Source organism: Micromys minutus, assembly GCF_963924665.1.
Source record: "Micromys minutus genome assembly, chromosome: 26".
NCBI lineage: Eukaryota > Metazoa > Chordata > Mammalia > Rodentia > Muridae > Micromys > Micromys minutus.
This window is the reverse complement of record NC_137961.1, coordinates 22,511,011-22,533,330: the sequence shown is the minus strand read 5'-3', so window position 1 is coordinate 22,533,330 and position 22,320 is coordinate 22,511,011. Positions and strand designations below refer to the sequence as shown.

Below are 22,320 nucleotides of genomic sequence, written 5' to 3'. Positions count from 1 at the left end.
CAATGTTCTGTTAATCAAGAGCTTTGGGGTTGGGGAGAAGAACAAGAAATTAACAGCTTCAGGATACATTATTTTTTTCCAAATAAGAATTCTCCGAGATCAGAGAATTTAATTTCTATTGTAATTATTCCCTCCTGCCCCTTAGTCATGGTTTCCCTTTGATCACCAGCTCTTCTGGTTCCACATGGGGCTGCATGGGGTCTAGAAGAACGCTAGAGGGCAGTAAAAGCGCATTCTACGGATGCGAGGCTTTTCTGAGGCGCTTCTGAGCCAAACTCCAGCTTTGTTGTGCCTGATTTCTACTGTGGCTGCTTCTTAGCTTAATCCGCGCTGTGGTTCAGGAGCCCCTTGTGTCTTGGGAGCAGCTCTGGATGGTTGAATTCTGCCAGCGAGTACTACTAACTACTAGCAAGTTAAGCCTTGTTTGGGTCTTGTGGTGTGAACTTATTGGTATATTTCAGCAAAGAATGAGAGCTGTTTGGATTATGAGCCTTCTTTTTTTTTTTTTAAACTTTCATTTTGTGGTGTTTTCGAACTTTCTATGATAGTGTACATAAGCAAAATTACACCACTAGAGACAATAAATAGGACAAAGCTTAAAAATTGTATTGCTTCTTTTTGGGAAACGAGTTTTTAGGAATTCATTATAATGTGTTTTCACATTATAATGTGTAAAGAGTGGAAACGGGAGTCATGAGAAGGACAGGCCAGGTCTCTGGTGGTCTGTGTTTCTCTCCTTAAAACTCAGCTTTCCTACTGCCAGTTACTTACTGACACTGAGAACCTCACGGAACGTGTGCCCCAGGCATGTATGAGGGGACAGGAGCTGTTAGGCTGGCATCTTTTCAGCCAGTAGCTCCCTTCCCTGTTGGTTCAATCTCAACATAATGAAACAAGTAGCCATTAAGTGCACCAGGAAAGATAATCGTGATGTCTAGAATTTATGTAGAATTATACAAACTAGCAATCAAAAACTAGGCCAGTACTATGGCCAAATAGCGTCCAATTTTATGGTTTCTAAGCAGTCAAGTTTACAGCAAATTATTACAAAATTGTGCTCGTGACCGGGGATGAAAGGAATGGAAAGCAATCTATCCGGCTGCGTTTCCCCCACAGTGTTGATTAGGGATGGTGAACAATGATCTGCAAACTAGCCAGATCCCCCAGTGCTCCCAGGGACTAAACCAATGAGTACACAGGGAGTACCCATGGCTCCAGCTGGATATATAGCAGATTGCCTTGTCTGGCATCACTGGGAGGGGAGCCCCTTGGTCCTGTGGAGGCTTGATGACCCAGGATCGGGGAATGCCAGGCTGCTAAGGCAGGAGTGGGTAGGGGAGCACCCTCAAAGAGGCTAGGGAAGAAGGGATGGGATAGAGGGCTTGTGGATCGGAAACTGGGAAGGGTGGTAATATTTGAAATGTAAACAAATAAAATAACCAATAAAAAAAAAAAAGAAAATTGAGCTATTCCAAGTGTCAGTGGGAAAGGACAAGGGACAAGGACAAGGTCCCATGTGGATTCTCTGCCTTATACAGTTCCTCAGAGGTTAATTCTATAGGTCTTCGAGTACAGCGCAGGTCCTAAGAAAATTACAATCCAAGCTAACTTCTGCAGACCTCCTCTGGCATCTGTCACTTACAACATGTATAAACGAGAAATCAAATACTTTAGGTGTTTCAAAGATTTAGTGACTTTCAAAAGACCACCCTCCTCTCACTATCTTTTAAAAGCATCATCTGCACGCACGCATCGGGGGAATGGTAGAGTGTCTCTTCCATTTAGGAGAGTTAGAAATGCAGGACTGGAAATGTCACTTAAGAAACAGATTGGGGATAAATATTGGACTTGAAACCAGCGTAAAAGAGCTCACATCCAAGCATTCAAAAGCTGTCCGCAGACAATAAGCTGTTCCCTATGATTTCCCAAAACTGCCTTGGAAGAACCACATTGTCTAGGATTTCTAATTATCTGTTCAAGTCCTTTGCCAATATTTCACAGTGAGTCGAATTCTCCTATGTATTTCCGTTAGCGGGCAGGCAGCCTTTCTGTTTGGCTAATTAAACCTACAGTCTGGGAAAGTTTTCGCTGTTTTAAGTTTTGCATTCAGTCTTTCTCTTGTGCTTACCAGCCGCCTTCTAATATGGGTCAGCAGACTAAACTATTAACAGCAAGTGACTCTGGGGTATGAGGAAAACTGAAGACACCGGAAGGATGTTCCCAAAGTTCACATTTTTTTTTAACCCATGCAGTCTGGAATACACAGCAAAAATGACCTATGGGCCACAGTGTTCCAAATGGGGGAATTATCCTGGATTATCTGCCTGGGTTCAAGCTAATTACGTAAGCCCCCCCCCCCAAAGGTAGAAAACCTTCTGTGGCTGCAAGCAGAAGAGAGATTGCATACTGTTTCCACCCCATCCCCCAGAGCTGAATTCCTAGGCAGAGTAGATCTCAAGGATAGATAGATAGAGCTGACAGGAAGATGAGGGTTAGAAAGAAGTCCCATCCTTCATAGGTTTGGGGAGTAGTTTTGTTCTTCCTGACTGGCTGTAGATGCTTTGTGGTATGGCCTGGTGAGTTGGTGCTCATTAGGTATGCTAAAGTTGGCTCTGTTCCAACGGGGATGTTCCTTCAAATGCTTTGGGTCCTAGTGAGACTCAGGCTAGGGGAAGTGATGAGTGAAGAACAAGACACTGAGTAGACGAAACAAAGAGAGACATTGTTTATCTGCTTAGGTTATCACCTGGTTGGAGACTACCCTCTAAAATATTAATGCATTCATTCATTCATTCTTGGTACTTCATATTGGCCGTGAGCTATGTATGGTAACTTAACTATTCCTTTTTTTTGTAGATACTTGATGATAAGCAGAATATAACTTTTTTCTTATTACAATTTATATTCTTCAGTGAATACTTAGAATATTCAGTGCATATTTATCTTTCAATGTAGGAAGTGAAGTACATTTTCTTACACTGCTGAAATACAAAATCTGATCTAAGCAGAAAATATGAATGCTTGAATGAAAATTGCATTTTCTAAGGAGGTAAATGAGATTCACAGTCTTTCTCACCAGACAACAAGACCTATTTAAGTCTACGTGACCTATATGTTACTTTTTTTAGGTTGTTTCAAAACACATGTTGGTATGGCTCAGACAAAACATTCATTACTTTAAGAAATACCTTCTGCTTCTAATTTTAAAAGCATACGAGTAAAGGCCTTGCTAGTTAGTGTGAGAAAAACACAGTATTGAGCTCCTAAGTAGGCAGAAGTACAGCAGCCTGCAGAACACTTTCATGTGGTCACACTTGTATCTTAATCCTGGGGGAAGCAAAAATCTTTTTTCAATTAGCTATGCCCCGAATAGAAGGCTCAGTGTACCAGCCAGTGTCCTTGTGATGTGTAATGATGCTTTAACCATTGCTTTTCTTTCATTCCAGTTCTAAATCATGCCCTAGATTTTGGAGAACACCTAGTGTGATCACTGATGGTTGTAGAGCTGCCTCTAAACCTGGCTGTGACTGAGTCATTAAATACCCAGGGCAGAATCAAATGCAAATCTTCTTTTTGTTCTTGTAGAGTCAGTTACAAAAACAAGGGTCCAACTTGCTTCTTGACTCCAAATAGCTTAGAAGTACATTAAACTGTGAATTTGATGTAGTCTGTTAGGAAACATTTAGTGATATTTATGATCAAAATGTTATTAAAACACACAGACCCAGCTTGAACAGATTATATTCATGAATAACTATGAAGTTATGTAAGGGAAATTAATGTGACAATATCTTAACTTGAACAATTTAAGAATAGTCACAGATGTACAGAAAAAATGTTATCTTCCCTCTAAAATTATGCATTTTGGGGATCTCATTCCTTCATTCATGTATTCATTTAACATTTACCAATTCTACTCAAGAAACTAAGAATATAAAAATAAACATAGTAATATCTCATTCTCCAATACTTACCTTCTAAGTGGAAGGAGAAAGATGATGTTTATATTTACAGAAACACAGAACATAGGTGGTTACGAATGCTATGATGAAAAACAGGTCAGAAGAAGGAAGCTATGGCTGTTTATTTTTCACACAGAGGTCAGAGAATGCTCCTCCAATAAGGTGACATTTGAGCAGACTTTGAAAGAAGCAAGACATCCCAGGAAGACTGTGGAAATGTGACTGAGTCAGAGAGAGAGGGGAGGAGGGAAAGGAATTTAGGTCATAGAAACAGTAAAGGTTGAGAGTTGATGGGCACATGATATGGATCTCTAGGGGACATCATAAAGACTCCAGCTCCTACTCAGCATAGGATGTGAGGCCACGGGATAATCTGGAGAGAATAAGGTTGATTTATAGGTTTTTCACTTTGACAGGTCTATCCACAGACCATATGAGGGTGAAAAGTGAAAGCTAGACCCATTACTAGGTTACAGCAATGGCTGTGTCCCAGAGAATAGGTCAGGGCAAGAGTAGTGATAAGCTAAGGAGCATACAAAAGATTATGGATATATCTAAAAGAAATAACATAGTTTTACTAGAGAGTATGAGAGAAATAATATTACAAATTTTCGTCCTGACCAAAGGCTAAGTAAAGATGTCTTGTGCTGAGATGGGAAATTTCATACAAAGGAAATGTTTGGAAGACCTGAGAAAAATTAAGATGGGTTTTAGATGCACTCATTTTGATATGTCTGATAGAAATGTGAAGATAGTATACAGGCTGTTGGTAACTCAACCTGTGTTCTGGTGAGAAATCCCGTTTGATGTAGACATGTACCAGTTCTTGTGTGTCAGTGTTGCTTTATGCTGGTGGACTGGATTAGATCATATACCGACATATGATTAAAAAAGAAAGTAAAAAGGCTCTTCCAAGGCTCCAGGAGCATTAGGGGGAGTGGAAAGAGTAAGGACCAGGGTATGAAGGGGAATGATGTAAAATAAGGCGCTCTATTCAGAAGACAGAATGGCACTCATAAACTCAACAGAGCTGTGTTTACTTGTACAAGGTCTACATGAGGTTAGATTCACCACCATTTCATCATGCACAGCCTTGGGAGTAGCTGAGTAAAGGAAAATGCCACACAATCTTAGTTTAGAATCAACAGGTACCACAATCGTTGGGCATAGCAACTAGCATCTTAATTTGTAGGCCATTCTAAGTTAAATTATCTGGTAGCAAATCCTGGTGGATCCACCATCTAAACTGGGTGCCTCTTGTTTGTTACATCTTTTTCCAGCCTCTCCCCATCCAAAAGCAAACCACCTTTTCCTATCTCTTCTCTTCTCTCTGACCTGGAAGTCCTGCCTACTCCTTGCCCAGTAATTGGTCCCCTAAAATCTTTATTCATTAGGGGAAGGTTCTGCCCTAGGAATGGAGGACAGAGATTTGTAGATTTCTGCTGATAGATGGAACACAGTAAGACTTTAGACCATTGGATCTCCTGGAGTAGAATACGCCATTGACTCTGGGAAGAGTGGCCAAGAGAACTTCAAAGGTTGCACGAAGCAGTAAAATCTTGGTTTAAGTAATAAGCTCATGAGAGCATGGCATGAGAGTAACTTGAAAGGTAGTTTGAAGAAACTTAAAAGACAGGAAAGAGCAATGGGGAAGTAAATGGCCCACTTGCAGAGTGCCAAGGGAGGCATTTTGCTGCCATTGTTAAAGTGTAGGAAATGCTATAACATCTTCATATGTTTATAAAAACCCAAAGGAGAGAAAATGATCTGGTTATTAAGGGAGAGAAAGGGAAAGATTGTTGGGATGATGCTGTGAGTGGAAATAGCAGGAAAGAGTCAGCTTTAGGCACACTAATCATAGTTCATTTAGAGAACTAGAGGTAAACACAGACGAGAGAACTGTAACACAGTGCTGTGTGGCACTGTTTTTAGGGAGACACGAGCAAACATCTACTCACTCTGGATAGGACTCAAGGTCAAACCAAAACAATGAGTACATCAAAGTTCAACTTGAAGAATCAATACTTTTGTTGGGGTTGTTTGCAAGAGTATATGTGAGGGGTTACTATAGGTTTAAAAATGACACCCAGATGGCTGTACCACCAAAAGCTCACCCCAACATGGATGAAAACTAGGGCCCACAAACTCTCAGAATGACTTACAGGCATTTTGAAAGGTCAAAGAACTCCTTCTAGGACATTCAGCTGCTCTGAGTTGGCTGATCAGTCTTTAATATTTCTGTTAACTCTGGGATGAAAAGGCATTTGATCCATTTCAGGGACTTCCTGAGACATACAAGCTCTTTGTTTCTGAGGTTCAAGAAACTTCTCCTTAGAATATGCTGAGTCTTAAGCTTCGCTCCAGGATGGAAGGATTCAGCTGGGGAAAAATGCTACACAATACGCAGACATGTATATATTACATTTTGTGGTGGAGGCATAAGGACCTTCTCTTCCAAAGGCTCCCATAACTCTTACTGCCTTCTACTACACTGCAGAGTAGTAATGACTCTATTGCTTGTCTCTGTATTACAGTAAACTGTGCAAATAGCCCTATTCTGTGAGTTGGCCACATACATCAGGGCACTGCTGAATACTGGAATATGCACAGTTACAGTGAAATGAATCATTAGGCCAGTTAGAAGCCATTTGCCCAGCTGATCATTGGCATGTAAGCTAATTGGTAGACTATTACTGCCTGAGCACTATTTGGGCACTCATTGGTTCAGAACTATTCAGTATTTAAGCTTAAGGTTTATGTTTTAACCATGTTACACAGCAGAACTATCCAGGTACTATGGAATCACAGTACACTACAAAAACAAAACAAAACAAAACAAATATAAAACCCAAAAAACCCAATAAACAAACAACAACAGCAAAACCCCAAAACCAAAAATCGCAAAACCAAACAAAGGCTCCAGAAACATTACCTTTTGTGTAAAAAAAAGAACAGCTAAATCATTTCATGGGTAAGGAAAAAATTCTTACTTGAAAAGAAATAATTATTTTATTTGAAATGAGAACAACACTTAAGCCTAAAGCTATACTTATGAAGTTTTTATAGGACACACACACACACACACACACACACTCATTTACAATTTTCATTACTTCTTTAGGAGTCTAGTACCAAACAAGTGAAGTGTTATTAAAAAGTGGGTACCTTTGACTGCATGTACTAAGTACCCGGCCTGGTGTTAAGGTCTGAAACGGAACGGAAAGTCTTGGCAATCCACTCACAGCAGCAAGTGCTAAATTTCCAATACTTTGACTGTTGAATGACAAATGTTCAAGTCCTTATCTTGCTCATTAAGAGATGACAATGGCTAGTTGCACACTGATATGTCCTACCATGATGCCCTGGTCTAGCTTACTTTGACAGCTTCACTGTTTCCCAAAATTCTAAATGTTGTAGATCAGCGCACCAGTTCTGCAGTGGCCCTGCTAGAAATAATCTTCACTGTGTGGAAATCCCTTTTCCTTTGCACAGGATCCACCTCCTGGCTGCTACTCTCACAGAGAAGTATCTCCATACTTTCCCCATCTCTATACTTGACTCTTCCAAGTGACAGTACTAGGCAGACCAGCATTCTCCCTTCAAGTAGATTTTAAGAAGCATATACATCATCCATTTATTCTTCCAAATCCTTAAGCTTCCTTTGGGTCCATTTTAGCCATATTTTTTTTCAAGCCCTCACCAATTAATTAACCTTCAAATAAAACCAACCCAATGTTTTTTTTATAGGTTCTTAATATTGATTTACACTATTATGAATTCGTTAAGGAGGGTGATTAAAACACCTTCTAGAGCCTGACAAGATGGCTCAGCAGTTAAGGACACTTCCTACCAAACTCTAATCCCTGGGAGCTATGAGGTGGAAGGAGAGAACCAACTTCAACAAGTAGTCCTCTGACCATCATGCATGCATGCTTTCTTTCTCTTCTCTCTGCCCTCCTTCCTTCTCTCTCTTCTCTCTGTTCTCTTCCTGATCTTTCTGCTCCCTCCCTCCCTCCCTCTCTCTCTCTCTCTCTCTCTCTCTCTGTGTGTGTGCATGTGTGTGTGTGTGTGTGTGTGTGTGTGTGTGTGTGTGTGTGTGTGAGTATTACAATTAAAATATTTTTAAAGCCCTTCTGCTGTTTGTAAACAACCCTAATGGAACTATTTAGGTCATATAAATAACAAAGAACTTTGTTTACAGCACAGAACTGCTTATTATACAGATCCAGATAAAGTATCTAAAAACACAAATATTGATAATGAAACTTTGAAAACAACAATAAAAAAGAATAAAATGCAACACCATTACTAAAGTACATATAAATGTATTATATGACATAATGATATAAATGATTCTTCTTATATTTTGATTCTATTGTCTATAAATGTTTTACATCAGGAGAAACACCAAGTAATCTTATTTTTCTATAGATAGACATCTTTACGTTTGTAATGGAATTGTTTCTTTATATTTTATTTGTTGAGAATTTCACATACAAGTACTGTGTTTACACCATTTTCTCCTCTCCAAAATTTTTAAAACTTCTTTTCCAATTTTGAAAAACAATAGGAGAAGGGTTGGGAGATTGTTCGGTTGGTAAAGTACTTGACACACAAGCTTGAGGCCTGAGTTTAAATGCCCAGAAGACTCAACAAAAAGTTTTATTTTTTAAAAAATTTTCATTAAATGTTATCCTCTTTTCCAGTACCCCATCTCCCATTCCCCTTCCCCCTGCTTCTATGATGATGCTCCTCCTCCCATCCACCCTCTCCCACGTCACCACCCTGGCATTTCCCCACACTGGGCTTTTCCTCCTATTGATACCAGACAATGTCATCCTCTGCTACATATGTGGCTAGAGCCATAGGTCACTCCATGTGTACTCTTTGGTTGGTGATTTAGTCCCTGGGAGCTATGGGGATTCTGGTTGGTTGATATTTTTGTTCTTTCTATGGGATTGCAAACCCCTTCAGCTCCTTCAGTTGTTTCTCTAACTCCTCCATTGGGATCCCCATGTTCAATCTAATGGTTAGCTGCAAGCATCCTCATCTGTGTCAGGAAGGCTTTAGAAGAGCCTCTCAGAAGACATTCATATGAAGTTCCTGACAGCAAGCACTTCTTGGCATCAGCAAGTGTCTGGTTGTGGTGTCTGCATATGGAATAGATCCCTACATGGGTCAGTCTCTGGATGACCTTTCCTTCTGTCTCTGCTCTACTCTTTGTCCCTGTATTTCCTTTAGGCAGGCACAGTTCTGCGTTTCTTATCTTTCCTTTTCATTGCTTTCCTGGCTGTTATATTACCTTTTAAATAAGCAATATCAATAATTGTCCTTAAAAAATCAATTTGTGTTTAAAAAGAGTAAGGAAAAAAGACAAGAGAAATAAGCATAAAATTCAAATACGATTAACTGATTTATTAAAAATTCTCCATTTGATGGCAATTTTCCCCCCTATGGCTCATTCCTATGTACCCTTGATAATCTTGTTTTACCCCAGCACCATTTAAAGCCCATTTTGCATTTTAATCATGGGAGATACTTTCACAAGTTTTGTCTTTAAAATTTACCTATTTTATTGCACAATGGCTAAAGAACATATTTAACATGACATAAAACCTTCCAACTGCTGAGAGATACTAAAAGTTCTGGAAAACAACTGTCTGCCTTGGATGCATGCTGCAGTCCTCTGAAATGAGTTCTGAGATAAAAAAATTTACTCATACCTCTTATCAACTACAGACCAATTAGACAAACGTTTCTGGGGTTTAAATGCAAACATACTTAAAAAAATACATTTTCAGGATTTACCTATTATTCTTCTGTATGCACAAGAACGTGTGTAAATTTTGGTGAACAACATGTGCTTACAGATGTGAGAAGAGGATATTGGTCCCCTGAACTGGATGCATCGGGAGTTGTAAGCTGAATCTTTAGCTACTTAAAGTGCAGTAGTGTTCTTTAGTGCTGAGCAATCTCTCTACCATCCCTCCCCTCCCCCCTTTTCATTTTTGAGGAAGGATCTTACGTAGATTGACTTTGATCTTTCTATGTAAGACAAGGATAATATAGACCTCCTGATTCTCCTACCCCTAAAACCGGGGATCACAAGCTTGTGAAACGCAACCTAACTTAGACATACTATAAGCAATATTATTATTAGTTTTGTGAGAATTTCATACAGTTAATTTGATTAGATCTCCAACCTTCCAACTTCTACCAGACTCACCCTCTGTACCCTTATCTTTCTATCAACCCAACATTGAGTTTTCTTTAACAAAACAAACAAACAAAACAAAACTTGAGTTAAGTTTACATTGGTTGGTTATTCTTGGGAATGGGGCCTGCCCTGGAGTGTGGTTGACTTACTAGGGCATCACAGAAGTAAAGAAAACTGACTCTCTCTCTCTCCAAGCAGCTATCCAATTCAACAGCTCCTCAGCTAGTATTTGGATTTGGTGCTCCTAGTTCATGCTGAGATTCTGTGTGGCTTGAGTTTGCGCCATATTGTACCCTACCGTCACCAGTGCTGAGTTTCTGTGTGCAGCTGTTTTGTTGTGTCTAGGAAACACTGTTTCCCTGAAGTTCATCATTTCTGGTTCTTAAAATCTTTCTGTTCTCTGTTCCCCAAGGATACAGGGGAACTTTGTAGAAAGGGCTGTAACATGTATGACCCATGGAGAGATAAGCACTCCACAGTGTATTATTCTCTGCACATTAGCCAGCTGAGAGTTTCCATGTTAACTGTCATCTACTGCAGGAAGAGGCTTCTCTGCTGTGTGTCAAGGGATGTACTGGTCTATGTGTAGTCATAAGGGTTTATTAAGAATCCATTTGATATGAATTGTTTAATACAGTATTCATTTAGCAGACTAGTGTTAGAGTCTCTATTAGGGCCTACAGTCTACCTAGGCACAGATCCTTGACCTTGTTAACAATCCTAGGTATGGGTTTTATACAAGGTATGTGCCTTAGATCCCCTAAGAAAGTAGTTGGGTACTTTCATAACACTTGTGACTTATTGCACTAGTAAGCATAGCTTGACAAACCAGACATTGTTGTAGCTTTCAGGGTTCATGTCTATGTGGGACTAATGATTACCCTCTCTTCTGGTAGCATGGATAACCTGTTAATACTATGAAATCTAGCCAGCAGGGTATCAAGCTTAATTTGTCTGTATTCCATGATGAAAGCATGTTGTGTCTTCAACAGTGTGGTCTTCCTATCAGATGCTGCAGGGTATCAAAGAGCACTGAAAACAGCCTGTAATATTTAGGGGTCTATAGGACCTCATTGGCCAAAACCTCAAAAAGAAATAGCATATTCCTGATACTAGGGTTTTAAATTGCTAGGAAAAAACATAGTTTAATGAGCTAAACGAGAGGTTTTACAATATATCATTGGTTTAGTCAACAACCAGTTTCTGCTTATGTTCTATATGCAGTATAAATAATTACATATTATATTAGACTGAAGGCTTCTCTACAGTCCTTTGAATCTGATCCATTGATTTCAGTTTCAAATGTATTGTATACTTACTTATTTTGAAATATAATCTATTATTCGTAAGCAAGGGCAAGTATTTTATAATCACTGCTTGGAGAACAGAATTATGAATTACATTTTGTAGGTGACAGAACTACATTTTCTTTCTCTCATCTACTGTCTCATAATATAGACCCGTATGAGCTTACCACATGAAAGATAAAGTGGCCTTTTGAGTGTTTACCAAACATATGTTAATATGCAGATTAAGTAAAGAAAACTTAAAATTAATCAATCCTTCGATAATTTTTGAATCCAATCACTCTTATTTAGGTTTTATTAGATTTAGAATTGACTTTATTTTTTTGGGACTGTTTCATGCTCCCAGCAAGCCTGAGCTGAACACATTGCTCCTTTGTCTATATTCTGCCCTTATGCATTCATAACCTCCCACCACTGACAATTCCCAGCCAAGTGCTAAGCTCCTGATAACTGATAACCATGCATCGGCACACACCACCGCCATCCAGATTCTCTAAGTCATATTTAAAGGCAAGGAGCAGCTGTGAGATCACAAGGCAGCTGGTTTCCGTCCTTTTATAATTTCTGGGCTATAATCTGAACTTTGCCTTTTATGACCATTTGAAACCTAGTTCCTGACTGAGTTCCAGAAACTTCAATTTGTTTGTGTCTTTCTTTGTCAGATGATTCCCCCACCCCTGCCCCTGCCCTCTGAGCTACATCTGTTAAAACCTTCTCTATAGTCTCTCAAATTTGATTGATTTAATACCTGTATTTTATTCATAGTATTTTCCGAGGGAATTAAAGAGTTTATTCTGGAGCTGTTTGAATGGCCATGGCCTTGGAACACAGATTTAGGTTACTCCAAATGTTCCAACATGGAGAAAAATCTTACGAGATTTTTATAGTTTTACAGAACAAAGGAAGTCCTAAACTAAGGCAAGTTTAAAATAGGTCAGAGGGTACAACAGGAAGGCAGGTACGGCAGGATGGGAGGAAGTTTTTCCTGTAGTTTTAGGATTCGATCTCCTGTCATTCATAGCCTTTAGATTGGTGGAAGTTAGCGGTCTGCTAAATTAATAGATTAAGCTAGTCACATGATCTTAGTTCACACACAGAGGTAGGCCAGGGTGGGCTCTCTTATACAGTGCTAGTACTACTCCAGGAAAAAGTCATTTGCCTCTGAACCTGCAGCGTTTCAATATCTTCATAGTGTTAGGGTCCAAGAATAGCTGAAAGACCCCAAACCCATATAGCATGCAGAAGCAGAGAGTTTATTCAGATACATTTCCTGAGTGCAGGGGTCTCCCTATTTGGGAATGGAGACCCAGGTGTGTGCTCTGCGGGGTCAGTTTAAAGCCTGTTAGGGTAGGAGTGGATGACGTTTACCTTTCTTTTCTTTGATTGGTTGGCTCTGTCTCCGGGGGTTTGGGTGCCTATGTGATTAGTTAGGGCTCTGGGGACTTTCCTAGGTGGCAAGGCATCCTCAGGTTGGCTGCCCACAGCTGTGGTTGGCTAACTGCGGGTTCTTGGATCTGGGTTCTTATTTTGCGATTTGTAACTGAATTGAATCATTGATTCGTCTTTTCTTTTCTTTTCCCTAAGATCTGAATCATTGGCTGTGGGGTCAATTGGGACCTAAGTTATTGTCAAAATGTGAGTCTTTTCACTCAGCCTGTAAGGTGGGTTAATGGATGTCATATTTTTTTCTGTAAGTGTTTCCTACTGGCATTAGGATGTTGTCAGAGCGGCCCAAGAGGGCTGAAATGCTAGACAGAGGCTGGGCGATGGGGCAATTATCAGGAGAATCTGATTAGCATCTGATCTACATGGAAGACTTCCTATTGGTTAGATAGTTGTAATAGTTACTCAGTCTGATCTTTCTAGGGTTTTCGTTCACAGTTCTCCTTGTTGACCAAGCTTCTCCTTTATTGTTGAAAAACAATTTCCCCAGGTATAGAGTTTTAACCTGGATCCTGAAATCTGAATCATGCCATTCTCTGAATCAAATACTTAACTTATACTTACTTCCGGCTTAGCTTAAAGATCTTATTTTTGTCTCTTGCACTTTCTGGTTTCACTAGAACGCACTTAAGGTAAATTTATTTTCATTGATCCGCATTTATCTGAGGCTCCACGTCTCACAGTTCCTTTTACCAAGGGAGTTATTTGTTTCCTCTCTTGGCATTTGTCTTGTGAAATTCTGACTCTGTGCATGTTGTGTTTTCTCTCACTGTGCCCCTTGTTTCAGACCCATCACCCACTGTACCGATTCTTCACCTGTGTAGTCGTTTCTGTTACAAGTTCACTGACTGTATTTTCATTATAGAAATTCTGCTTCATTCTTTTGAGAAAATAATTACACTCATTAGTTTCTACTTTTGTTTTATTTTCAACCATCCCTTGATTTCTTTTTTGTAAAATAATTTATTTTTATTCATTTTATATTACTGTGTCAGAGCTCTCCCGCCTCTTCTCTTCCCAAACTCACCCTGGGAATTCTCTCATCACATTGCTAGCCCCCCTTCTCTTCAGAGAATGGGGTGCCCCCTTGGTTACCACCCCATCCTGGGACTTTAAATACACTTATTTTATATGCCACCTGATAATTTTATCATTTTCATTAACCAGGTTCTGGTTCTAATGTCACATTTGCAGGAGTTTAGGTTGTTCATGTCTTCATACGTGGGTTTGTGCATGTGTCTGCAGTGGCCCATGAAGTCAGAAGAGATCACTGGGTTTCCTGGGCTGGACTTTACACCAGTTTTTGATCTACCCATTATGAGTCCCATGTAAGAGTACCATGAGCTCCTAACTGTTGAGCCAACTCTCCAGGCTTCATTTAGTAATTTTTTTTTTGATTATCAATCACAATATTCATTGTGATTATGTGTCTTGGAATTTTTTTGGTGTTTTTTTTTTGCATTTTTTATTGAATATTCTCTGTATGTACATTTCAAATGTTATCCCCTTCCCAACTTCTATTCCCCATCTCTTTCCCCTTGCTACCATGAAGGTGCTCCCTCTTACAACCACACTATCTACCTCAGCACCTTGGCATTCCCATACACCAGGAAAACATGCCTTTACTGGACAAACATTACAAGAACAAACCTCAATTTTTAAAAAAATTGCATCCATGTCGTTTTTTTTTTTTTTACCAGTTTAGCTGTCATAAAAGTATATTATAGCAAGTGATTTAAATTATATTATCTCTGAAGAATTTTGTTCACAGATATTTAATGTCATGTAGATAGTAAGAGAAGACTATGGTCGTTATTGAGAATAGATTAGTACTCTGTTGTTCAGAGTGTTTCACTTCTCACTCAGTTGTTTTTGGTGAAACAACTCATGTATCCAGGCTGGCCTTAAAATTGCTGTATTGCAAAGGGTATTCCCCAACTGTGGCTCCTTCTGCCTCTATTGCACGATGTTGGGATTACAAGCATATGCTACTACAACCACTCCTAAGTGTTTTTTAATAATTAATCACAAAAGCAGTGTTTACCATAGAAGGAAGTTTTAATTTAGTACTAAAGGTGATAGCACATAATTTTCACAATAATTTCTAAAACTAGACTAGTGAACGCAGGGCTGGTTTCCCCATGTTTGTTTGTTTGTTCATTTATTTATTTTTTTAAAATCACAAGCTTACAAATCATTATACTACGAATTCTTTTTTTTTTTTTTTTTTTTTGTAAACTTGATAGCTGACATTCCTTTTCCATTTCAGCGATAAAGTCACATATGGATTGTTAAAGCATCTTTCCCGCAGCGATTCTTGCTTCTGCTAGTTACAGAACAATAAACATCAGTGTTTATGAGTGCTGATGAGATTCTGAATTCTCCTCTCCTCTCATTGTTCCTGCTGTGAAATGATTGCTTCGTTTAAAGCCACCCAAATAGAGACTGATTGCGATTATGAACAGAGCAGGCTATTCATAGAAATAACCTTCCTTCTCAGCATCCTGGGTAGTAGAGAAGGCAGCATCCTGTGCTGGAGAAGTCAGGCTGTAGCAGCCCCACCCTGGCTCAGGCAGTGAACGCTTTACTCACTTCCCTGTTTGCTATTTAGCCACTTAACCTATCAACACCCAGCTCTGGCTATTCTTTCAGATGTAGCTATTTGACATTTCCAGGCAAAACACATCTTTTGCTTGGCATTCATTAGTGTCCGTCAAACTGCACCTTTTTTTTTATATTAAAAAATAAGGCTGTGCTGAGATAGAACGCTAGAAACAGACCCTTTTTTATTTCTTGGTAATGGACAAACAGCTTCAATGGGCCTTCCTAGGGTGAACCCTCTGTCTTTCGGAAGCTAAATGATTCTCTGACAGGATAACAAATTGGTTGATGTTTTTTGAAGGAAGATTTACAGAGAATTTCCTCAAATGGACAATTTAGAAAATGCCATGAAATGATATAAAAAAGGGGGAAGATATCTGAATGCTACTTTAATACAGATAGATTCCAATCAGAAATGTGGACATGCAGTACTGAGCTATCTTTAAAAAAAATTTCTTTCTTGGATGACATATATTTGAGATAAATTACTACTTTAGATATAAAATGAATGTTGGCTACCCTTAAGATTATATGCAAGATAAGTTAGAAATATCATAGTAATGTTTTTGTTTATGAAAATCAAATTTATATAATTAATACTATCATGTCTTTTCTGTTTATATAACTTACAAAGCAGACATACTGTGTTTAAATTCACACATACACACATACACATTTTCATTTTTACAAAACAGTATTTGAGAACAAGCAAAATGGATTATTTTGTTCTCTGAATGCTTACTTTTTTTGAATAGCTATCTTTGCAGTTCTCTCTCTGACAGATAAAGATCATTAGTCTGCATGCTCAAATGAATGTGAATTTTATGTCCAAGAGTTTTGAGTAAGCATGAGCTTAGCAATACAAGAAGAATGCAAAGTCGTGAGAAGATCCTTATGTTAGGATCAGAAAAACAAGCTTCTGTGTAGTTTCAATTTCTTTATATATTATAAATGGAATGGAGATAATGCGAGAGAATTTACATTATATATCTACTTGACAGGGCCATGGGGACCTTGATGCATGGAAAAGCATTATTGGTATGTTTTGGATGAAAAGTACAAGGATATCTTAAGACCCAGCACAGAAAATTGCCTCTCCCAATAGCACTGGGTTACAGAACCAGTGGAAGGTCTCTAGAGCCTCACATTTTGAGCTTGAATATTTGTCTCTTCTTGTCTTCTCACAGGACGCTGCAAATTGACTTTTTGAGTCTTGTGCTTGTTACTTTTACAGTGGAACTTACCTGACTCTCCCTTGGACTAGAACTACATGGTTGGGTTCAGGTTATCTGGTTGCTGACTATAAAGACTGGGTCTTTTCAGCTTTTATTAGTTTTTGAGACAATCCTTAATAACTTTTCCCATCTATGTTGTTGGTTCTATTCTGGTGATTGATGCAGGGGGCAGTGTCTATGTTCATGTTTTCTCAATATCTTTCTCTTTCCATCTTCTGCACATAACAGAAATCAATATGCAACCAGTAATATCACCCTGCAATTTTTGCAGGGAAATTTCAAATTTATTTCACACAATATCCCCAAATACCTGTTAACTTTTTCAGACCCAATAACCTCTTTTTGGCTCAAGGTTTAAGCCAGAAAATTATGTGAATAGCCTTCCAATAAAAATATACATTTAGATTTTATTAATAGTATATTTTCTCCAAACATAAAAATCGGAGGCAAGGACTAGGCATTCACATATCTACTTTAGCCTACAATCAACTAAACCCTTAATGTTTTTCAACTAGGAAGAACCTTTTAAACCTTACATTGCTCAAGCTGAAGATACTGTTTTGTGTTTATTGCAGGTACCAAAAGAATCTTGATTCACTGGGAATATAATGCAATAATGTTTCCCTTCAATAGCTATCTTTGATGCTGTGTAATGATATGAAAGACAGTACTCCACAGGATTCTAGTTAGGTAGCAGTGGTTCTTACAAGGGTAACAGAACTTCTGTAACCCCCAGGTAGCATCACACTAGTTCCCTTAGCTTTAACCAAGTATGTCACCGGAGCATCCTGTAGTGCATGCTTTAATTTTCCTTAGTAGTAAGAAAATATATGATTGCCAGTCCCTAAGGAAGCAGAAGCATTTTGTTGGCTTGGATATAGTTTGTAGCTTGCTAATAATTCCCAAGCTGTATTGCTACCTAAGCTGTCAGAAAGACAGAAAAGAAGTCATCTAGAATTAAACAGTTTTGTTAGTTCAGAATAGTTAGGCTGACTAAAAGTCTAGTAAAGAGTAAAGAACTGAGCCCTTTGAGAACAGCACTGCTCCCTCCAGACCTTTGTGAGATGCTGGTCATGCTTCCTTTTTTCAAAGATGCTGTAGATGATTGGGAAATCTTGAGTGTTGTTCATATTTAGCCTACTCCTTCTGATGAGCGATACACTTTTGAATATGTAGGCATTCTGGAGAAATGAATTCAGGATGCTTGTGTTTATTTACTGATTAATTTATTCATATTGTGCCTGCCATTGAGCTAAGTACTGAGGATACTGTTCTTAGCTTCATGAAGCATGAAGGAAGGGGAGGAAGAGGATGAGGAAAAAAAAGGAAAAGGAAAAGGAGGAGGAGGAAAAAGAGGAGGAAGAGGAGGAGAAGACTGATAAGTTCAGATAATCACATGAACATATGCAGAAATATGTACTATGGAAGAGATCTCATGTTGGTGAGTGTGACCTCATTAGAAAGGTCAGGCAAGGTCCTCCAGAGACACAAGGGTATGATGGTATTTGAGGAAATTTTTGAGGGAAGAAGTTTGATAGGGCTGACAGAAGAAGAGACAGTTGTATGAGCAGAAAAAAACCAGCATGGAATTAAATATATCCTTTTGAGAACTTGCTACTTGCAAATATCACATATATTTCCACAGAGGGAGGGCTGAGCTGAGAACTGAACTCAAGCTGTGCAAGTATATAGCTTAGGATACACCCAGAGCACTTCTTTCTCTGTTACAACTATCCTTAGACCTATGACTTGAAGCTTTTAACCTTGTACAATCTTGTCTTCCAAGAGCTGACTTACTCAATCTGTCTTCTTTTGGTTTCTCACTGAATTGCTCTGCTTGGGAAAATAGTCTCTGAATTCCACAAACTGAACTGCACTGACTACAAGAACTGATTTGAACATCATGAACTCAACTGAACGTAACTGCATTCAACTGAGCTGTACCAAACTGCACCCAACTGAGCTCAATTGAACTCCACTGCATTGCGTGAACTCAACAAAACTGCCTGCCCTCTACTCTTGACTCACTCTGCATTGCTCTTAAGCAGCCTCTCTTTGCTGTATGTTCTTATGAGAGGTGGGCACATGCTATCTGTGACTCATTCTGTCAAATCTTTCTCTGGTTTGTCACTTTGTCTGCCCCTCAATTAAATATCACTTCCTACGTGAATGCTTCCTTCTACAAACTAACTTTACTTTCATTGTTTGAGATTAAAGGTGTGTCATTCCAACCTGGTCACAAAGACCCGGGAGGCCTTTGCGTGGGATTCCTTGCCAGAGCAGCCATGTTGCTGCATTAAAATTCCTCTACTGTTACCACAGCTTATTGATAAAGCTTAAATATGTTAAAATAAATGCTAAAAAGGAAAGTTCAGAGGTTAAGCTGCTGATTAAAGAGGAGAGTGTTTGGTGAGAAGAAAAAAAAATTACCACTCAGGAATTCATGTCTTCTTTAAGGTAATTTTATTCTGAGCTGACTCACCATAGAAAACTAATTAACCTTTCTGTGCCCTGGGTTGCTTATTGCAGGGTGAAGATAAGGGGGTGGGCCACTAATGGCAATAAAAAAGCCTCATATAAACATCAATAATTATATAACTAGCATAAATATGTGTATACTTTGTGGTAAAATCTTACCCTTAACTCAGAATTTAGCATCTTTTCCCTGCTAACATGATATTTTAGATTTTGCTTTAGTGTTGGTTTGTGTGTGAGAGATTGAGCTTGTGTTTATATTCATGTACAGCCAAGTTTGTGCTCACCTACAGTACATTCTCTAGCATTTATTGTTCAGTCACCATAATTCAGGGTTCAGTCAGGACTCAGGATCATAGATAATCATAAAGATGAACAGTAGATGGTTCAACAAAGCCCTGGGGCAGTGAGCACAGAAGAAAAGTTGAGTACTGAGGGGGTGGGAAATAAAGATTATTTTTATTTCCTCTTAAATACCAATTCTTCTTGCCTGTTACAGAAGAAGTTTGTGTTTTTCTTGTTTCATATACCCATTGCCATTACTTTAACCATAGCGAAGCAAGTCAAATACTGTCAGCAGGCATGTAACACCATAGCATAGAGTAAAATGAACATGTTCCCAGCTTCTTCCCCTTGTTCCCTCCTCCCCTGTGTGTGTGTGTGTGTGTGTGTGTGTGTGTGTGTGTGTTTGTGTGAATTCATAGATTTACATTTAGTTTGGCATCTCTTTGTGATATTTCAAGTCATTTTATGTGCAGCATTTATAAAGCTTCAGTGGCTGATCGATTGACTGCTTCTCTAACTGTCTTTGTTTATTATGTAGCTCTTTCTCTATGAAAGAAAACCATAATTTGTCTTCTGGAATATTATAATGTTTACAGAGTCGAAATAGGGATTTCTTCATTTGCTTTGAAAATTGTCCTAAAAACATGTCTCGTAAGTATGTGGGCTGTTTCCATGATGATACAGGGACTCACACATGTAGCTGCAGTGTTTGTGTGAATGGGATTTGTTGTTCAGCCAGTGGCTGCCTGGACATTAATTAGTATCCATGGCTGGTCAAAAACATAGGATGAACTGCTAAATTAAGCAATTTTTTTTTTGGGTCCAGTCTTCTGGCTAAGATTCTTCTGTGGATTGCTTGTTAATCTTTTGCTTAACTCTGGAGGGAAATAGAAATTAACTCCCCACACCCTTAACTGTTTGAAGTCTCCAACCTTTGCTATATGTTTCATGTTCTTACCTGACTGGCTTTTCTTTCCTAGTCCTAGTTTGCTCCGTCTCTGTCATTGTTCCGCTGAGTTCTGCTGGGCATTCAGGGTCAGGATTTGTGGTGAAATCTCTGAGGGAGTTTTCCCCAGTGCCGTTATCTAGGGCAAAGAAATGACACTAAATAGAAAAACACACACTTCTCTTGACACAGTTTTGTTTGGAAACACAATCTACAAAATTTCTGAATCTCTTCCAGGAAAATCTTCCAGGAGAACTCCTCATATAGGAGGACTAACTTGGAGATGCTGTCAGACCAAGAAAAAGGATACTGAAAGTTTGTTAATTACATGATAAAAATTTCAAGTTGTATATTTGCCTCATAATGCTAACAAACTACAGGATGAATTCTCAGCATCAAAAAGGGATTGCTGGTTTTCTTGTAGTATTCTACAATTAACTTATGACTACAATTTATGACTACAATTAATGCACGATATATTCAGCAAAGTGAAAAAGGCAGCCATTTTATCTCCGTGATATGAGTTTAGAATCCACACTCTAACTATGAAATCAAATTTGCCTGTTTGATTTGATTATTTGTAGCTTTGGATGGAGTCCTTTCTATACAAATGACACCAACGACTAGTACATAGCAGCTTTATTTTCAATGCAAAAATAGTTCTCCATCAGACTTATAAGCATAGTTTCTAATGAAGATTAAGAATTGCTATTTGATTAGAGAATAACCATCTCGTTGTTATATATTTCACTTATAGAGAATATTTTATAGAAAGTAAATAAGTGAACATTAAAAATTTTAAAAAGATAAAAAGAAAAAAGTATGTATTTGAGTAATTATTATCCACAGTATCCAATTTACTTTTAAGCAGTTAAACTTAGGAAATTTAAAACAAGACCAAATTATCAATTTCATTGTCCTGCTAGGATCAGGAACAATGGGTATAGGGGGATAGGGTTGAGGTAGGCAATCCAGGGAGGGACAGCTAGAATTAATGGGTACTTGACAGGTGGTATGGAAACCTAGTGCAGTGGAAAGGCCCAAAAATTAGGAAGGTGGTCCTGAAGATGTCTCCAAATAACAGGGATAGCGGTGTTCTCACTGGCCATCTCTTGTCACCAAATGAAGCTTCCAGTACTGCAACTGGGTTACATACAATTGAATTTTTTTTTTTAGTTTCTTGTTTTTTTTTTTTAAACGACTTTATTTTACAAAACAAAGATAAATGTACAGATTTTAAGCATTTTTTGCTTAAAATTATACATTTTTGTCAGTACTGTTTTTTCAGACATTGAAATAATTTTTACATAAAACCATGTGAATATACTTTTTTAGTCAGTACTTGATTTTTTTCAAGGGCTTGACAGTATGCATTGAAAACCTAATAGTTGCAATAAGTGTAAAGTACATGCAAAACAAAACACAACATGGAAATAGTCAAAGTCTTCTTGTTTTGTAAATATATGTATATTTTTTTGTTTTCTTTATTTCTTGGACTTCATACAGTCTGTGAGTTGTTTCTGGGGGAGTGCAAGCCTCTGGGGTTAGCATCCCACTATCAGTGACTGCATATTATGACTGTTCTTTTGTGACTGGGTTATCTCACTCAGGATGATATTCTCTAGATGCAGCCATTTTCTTAAGAATTTGGTTAAGTCATTGTTTCTGGTGGCTGAGTAGTATTCCATTGTGTATATGTAACACAATTTTTGTATCCATTCATCTTCTGAAGGACATCTGGGTTCCTTCCAGCTTCTGGCTATTATAAATAGAGCCGCTATGAACATTGTGGTGCATATATCTTTGTTGTGTGTTAAAGTGTCTCTGGGGTATATGTCCAGAAGTAAAA

General features: G+C 38.5%; 1 protein-coding gene across 1 annotated transcript in view; it reads right to left on the bottom strand.

Annotated features, from left to right (window-relative positions):
- CNGB3 (cyclic nucleotide gated channel subunit beta 3) overlaps positions 1–22,320 on the bottom strand; it is a gene marked incomplete at both ends in the record, with an annotated part of 169,663 nt that overhangs the window by 121,823 nt on the left and 25,520 nt on the right. Inside the window, one exon of the mRNA XM_080938559.1 lies at positions 20,484–20,610. Within this exon, the coding sequence (XP_080794685.1) occupies positions 20,484–20,610 (127 nt within the window). The remainder of the gene's footprint in view (positions 1–20,483; positions 20,611–22,320) is intronic.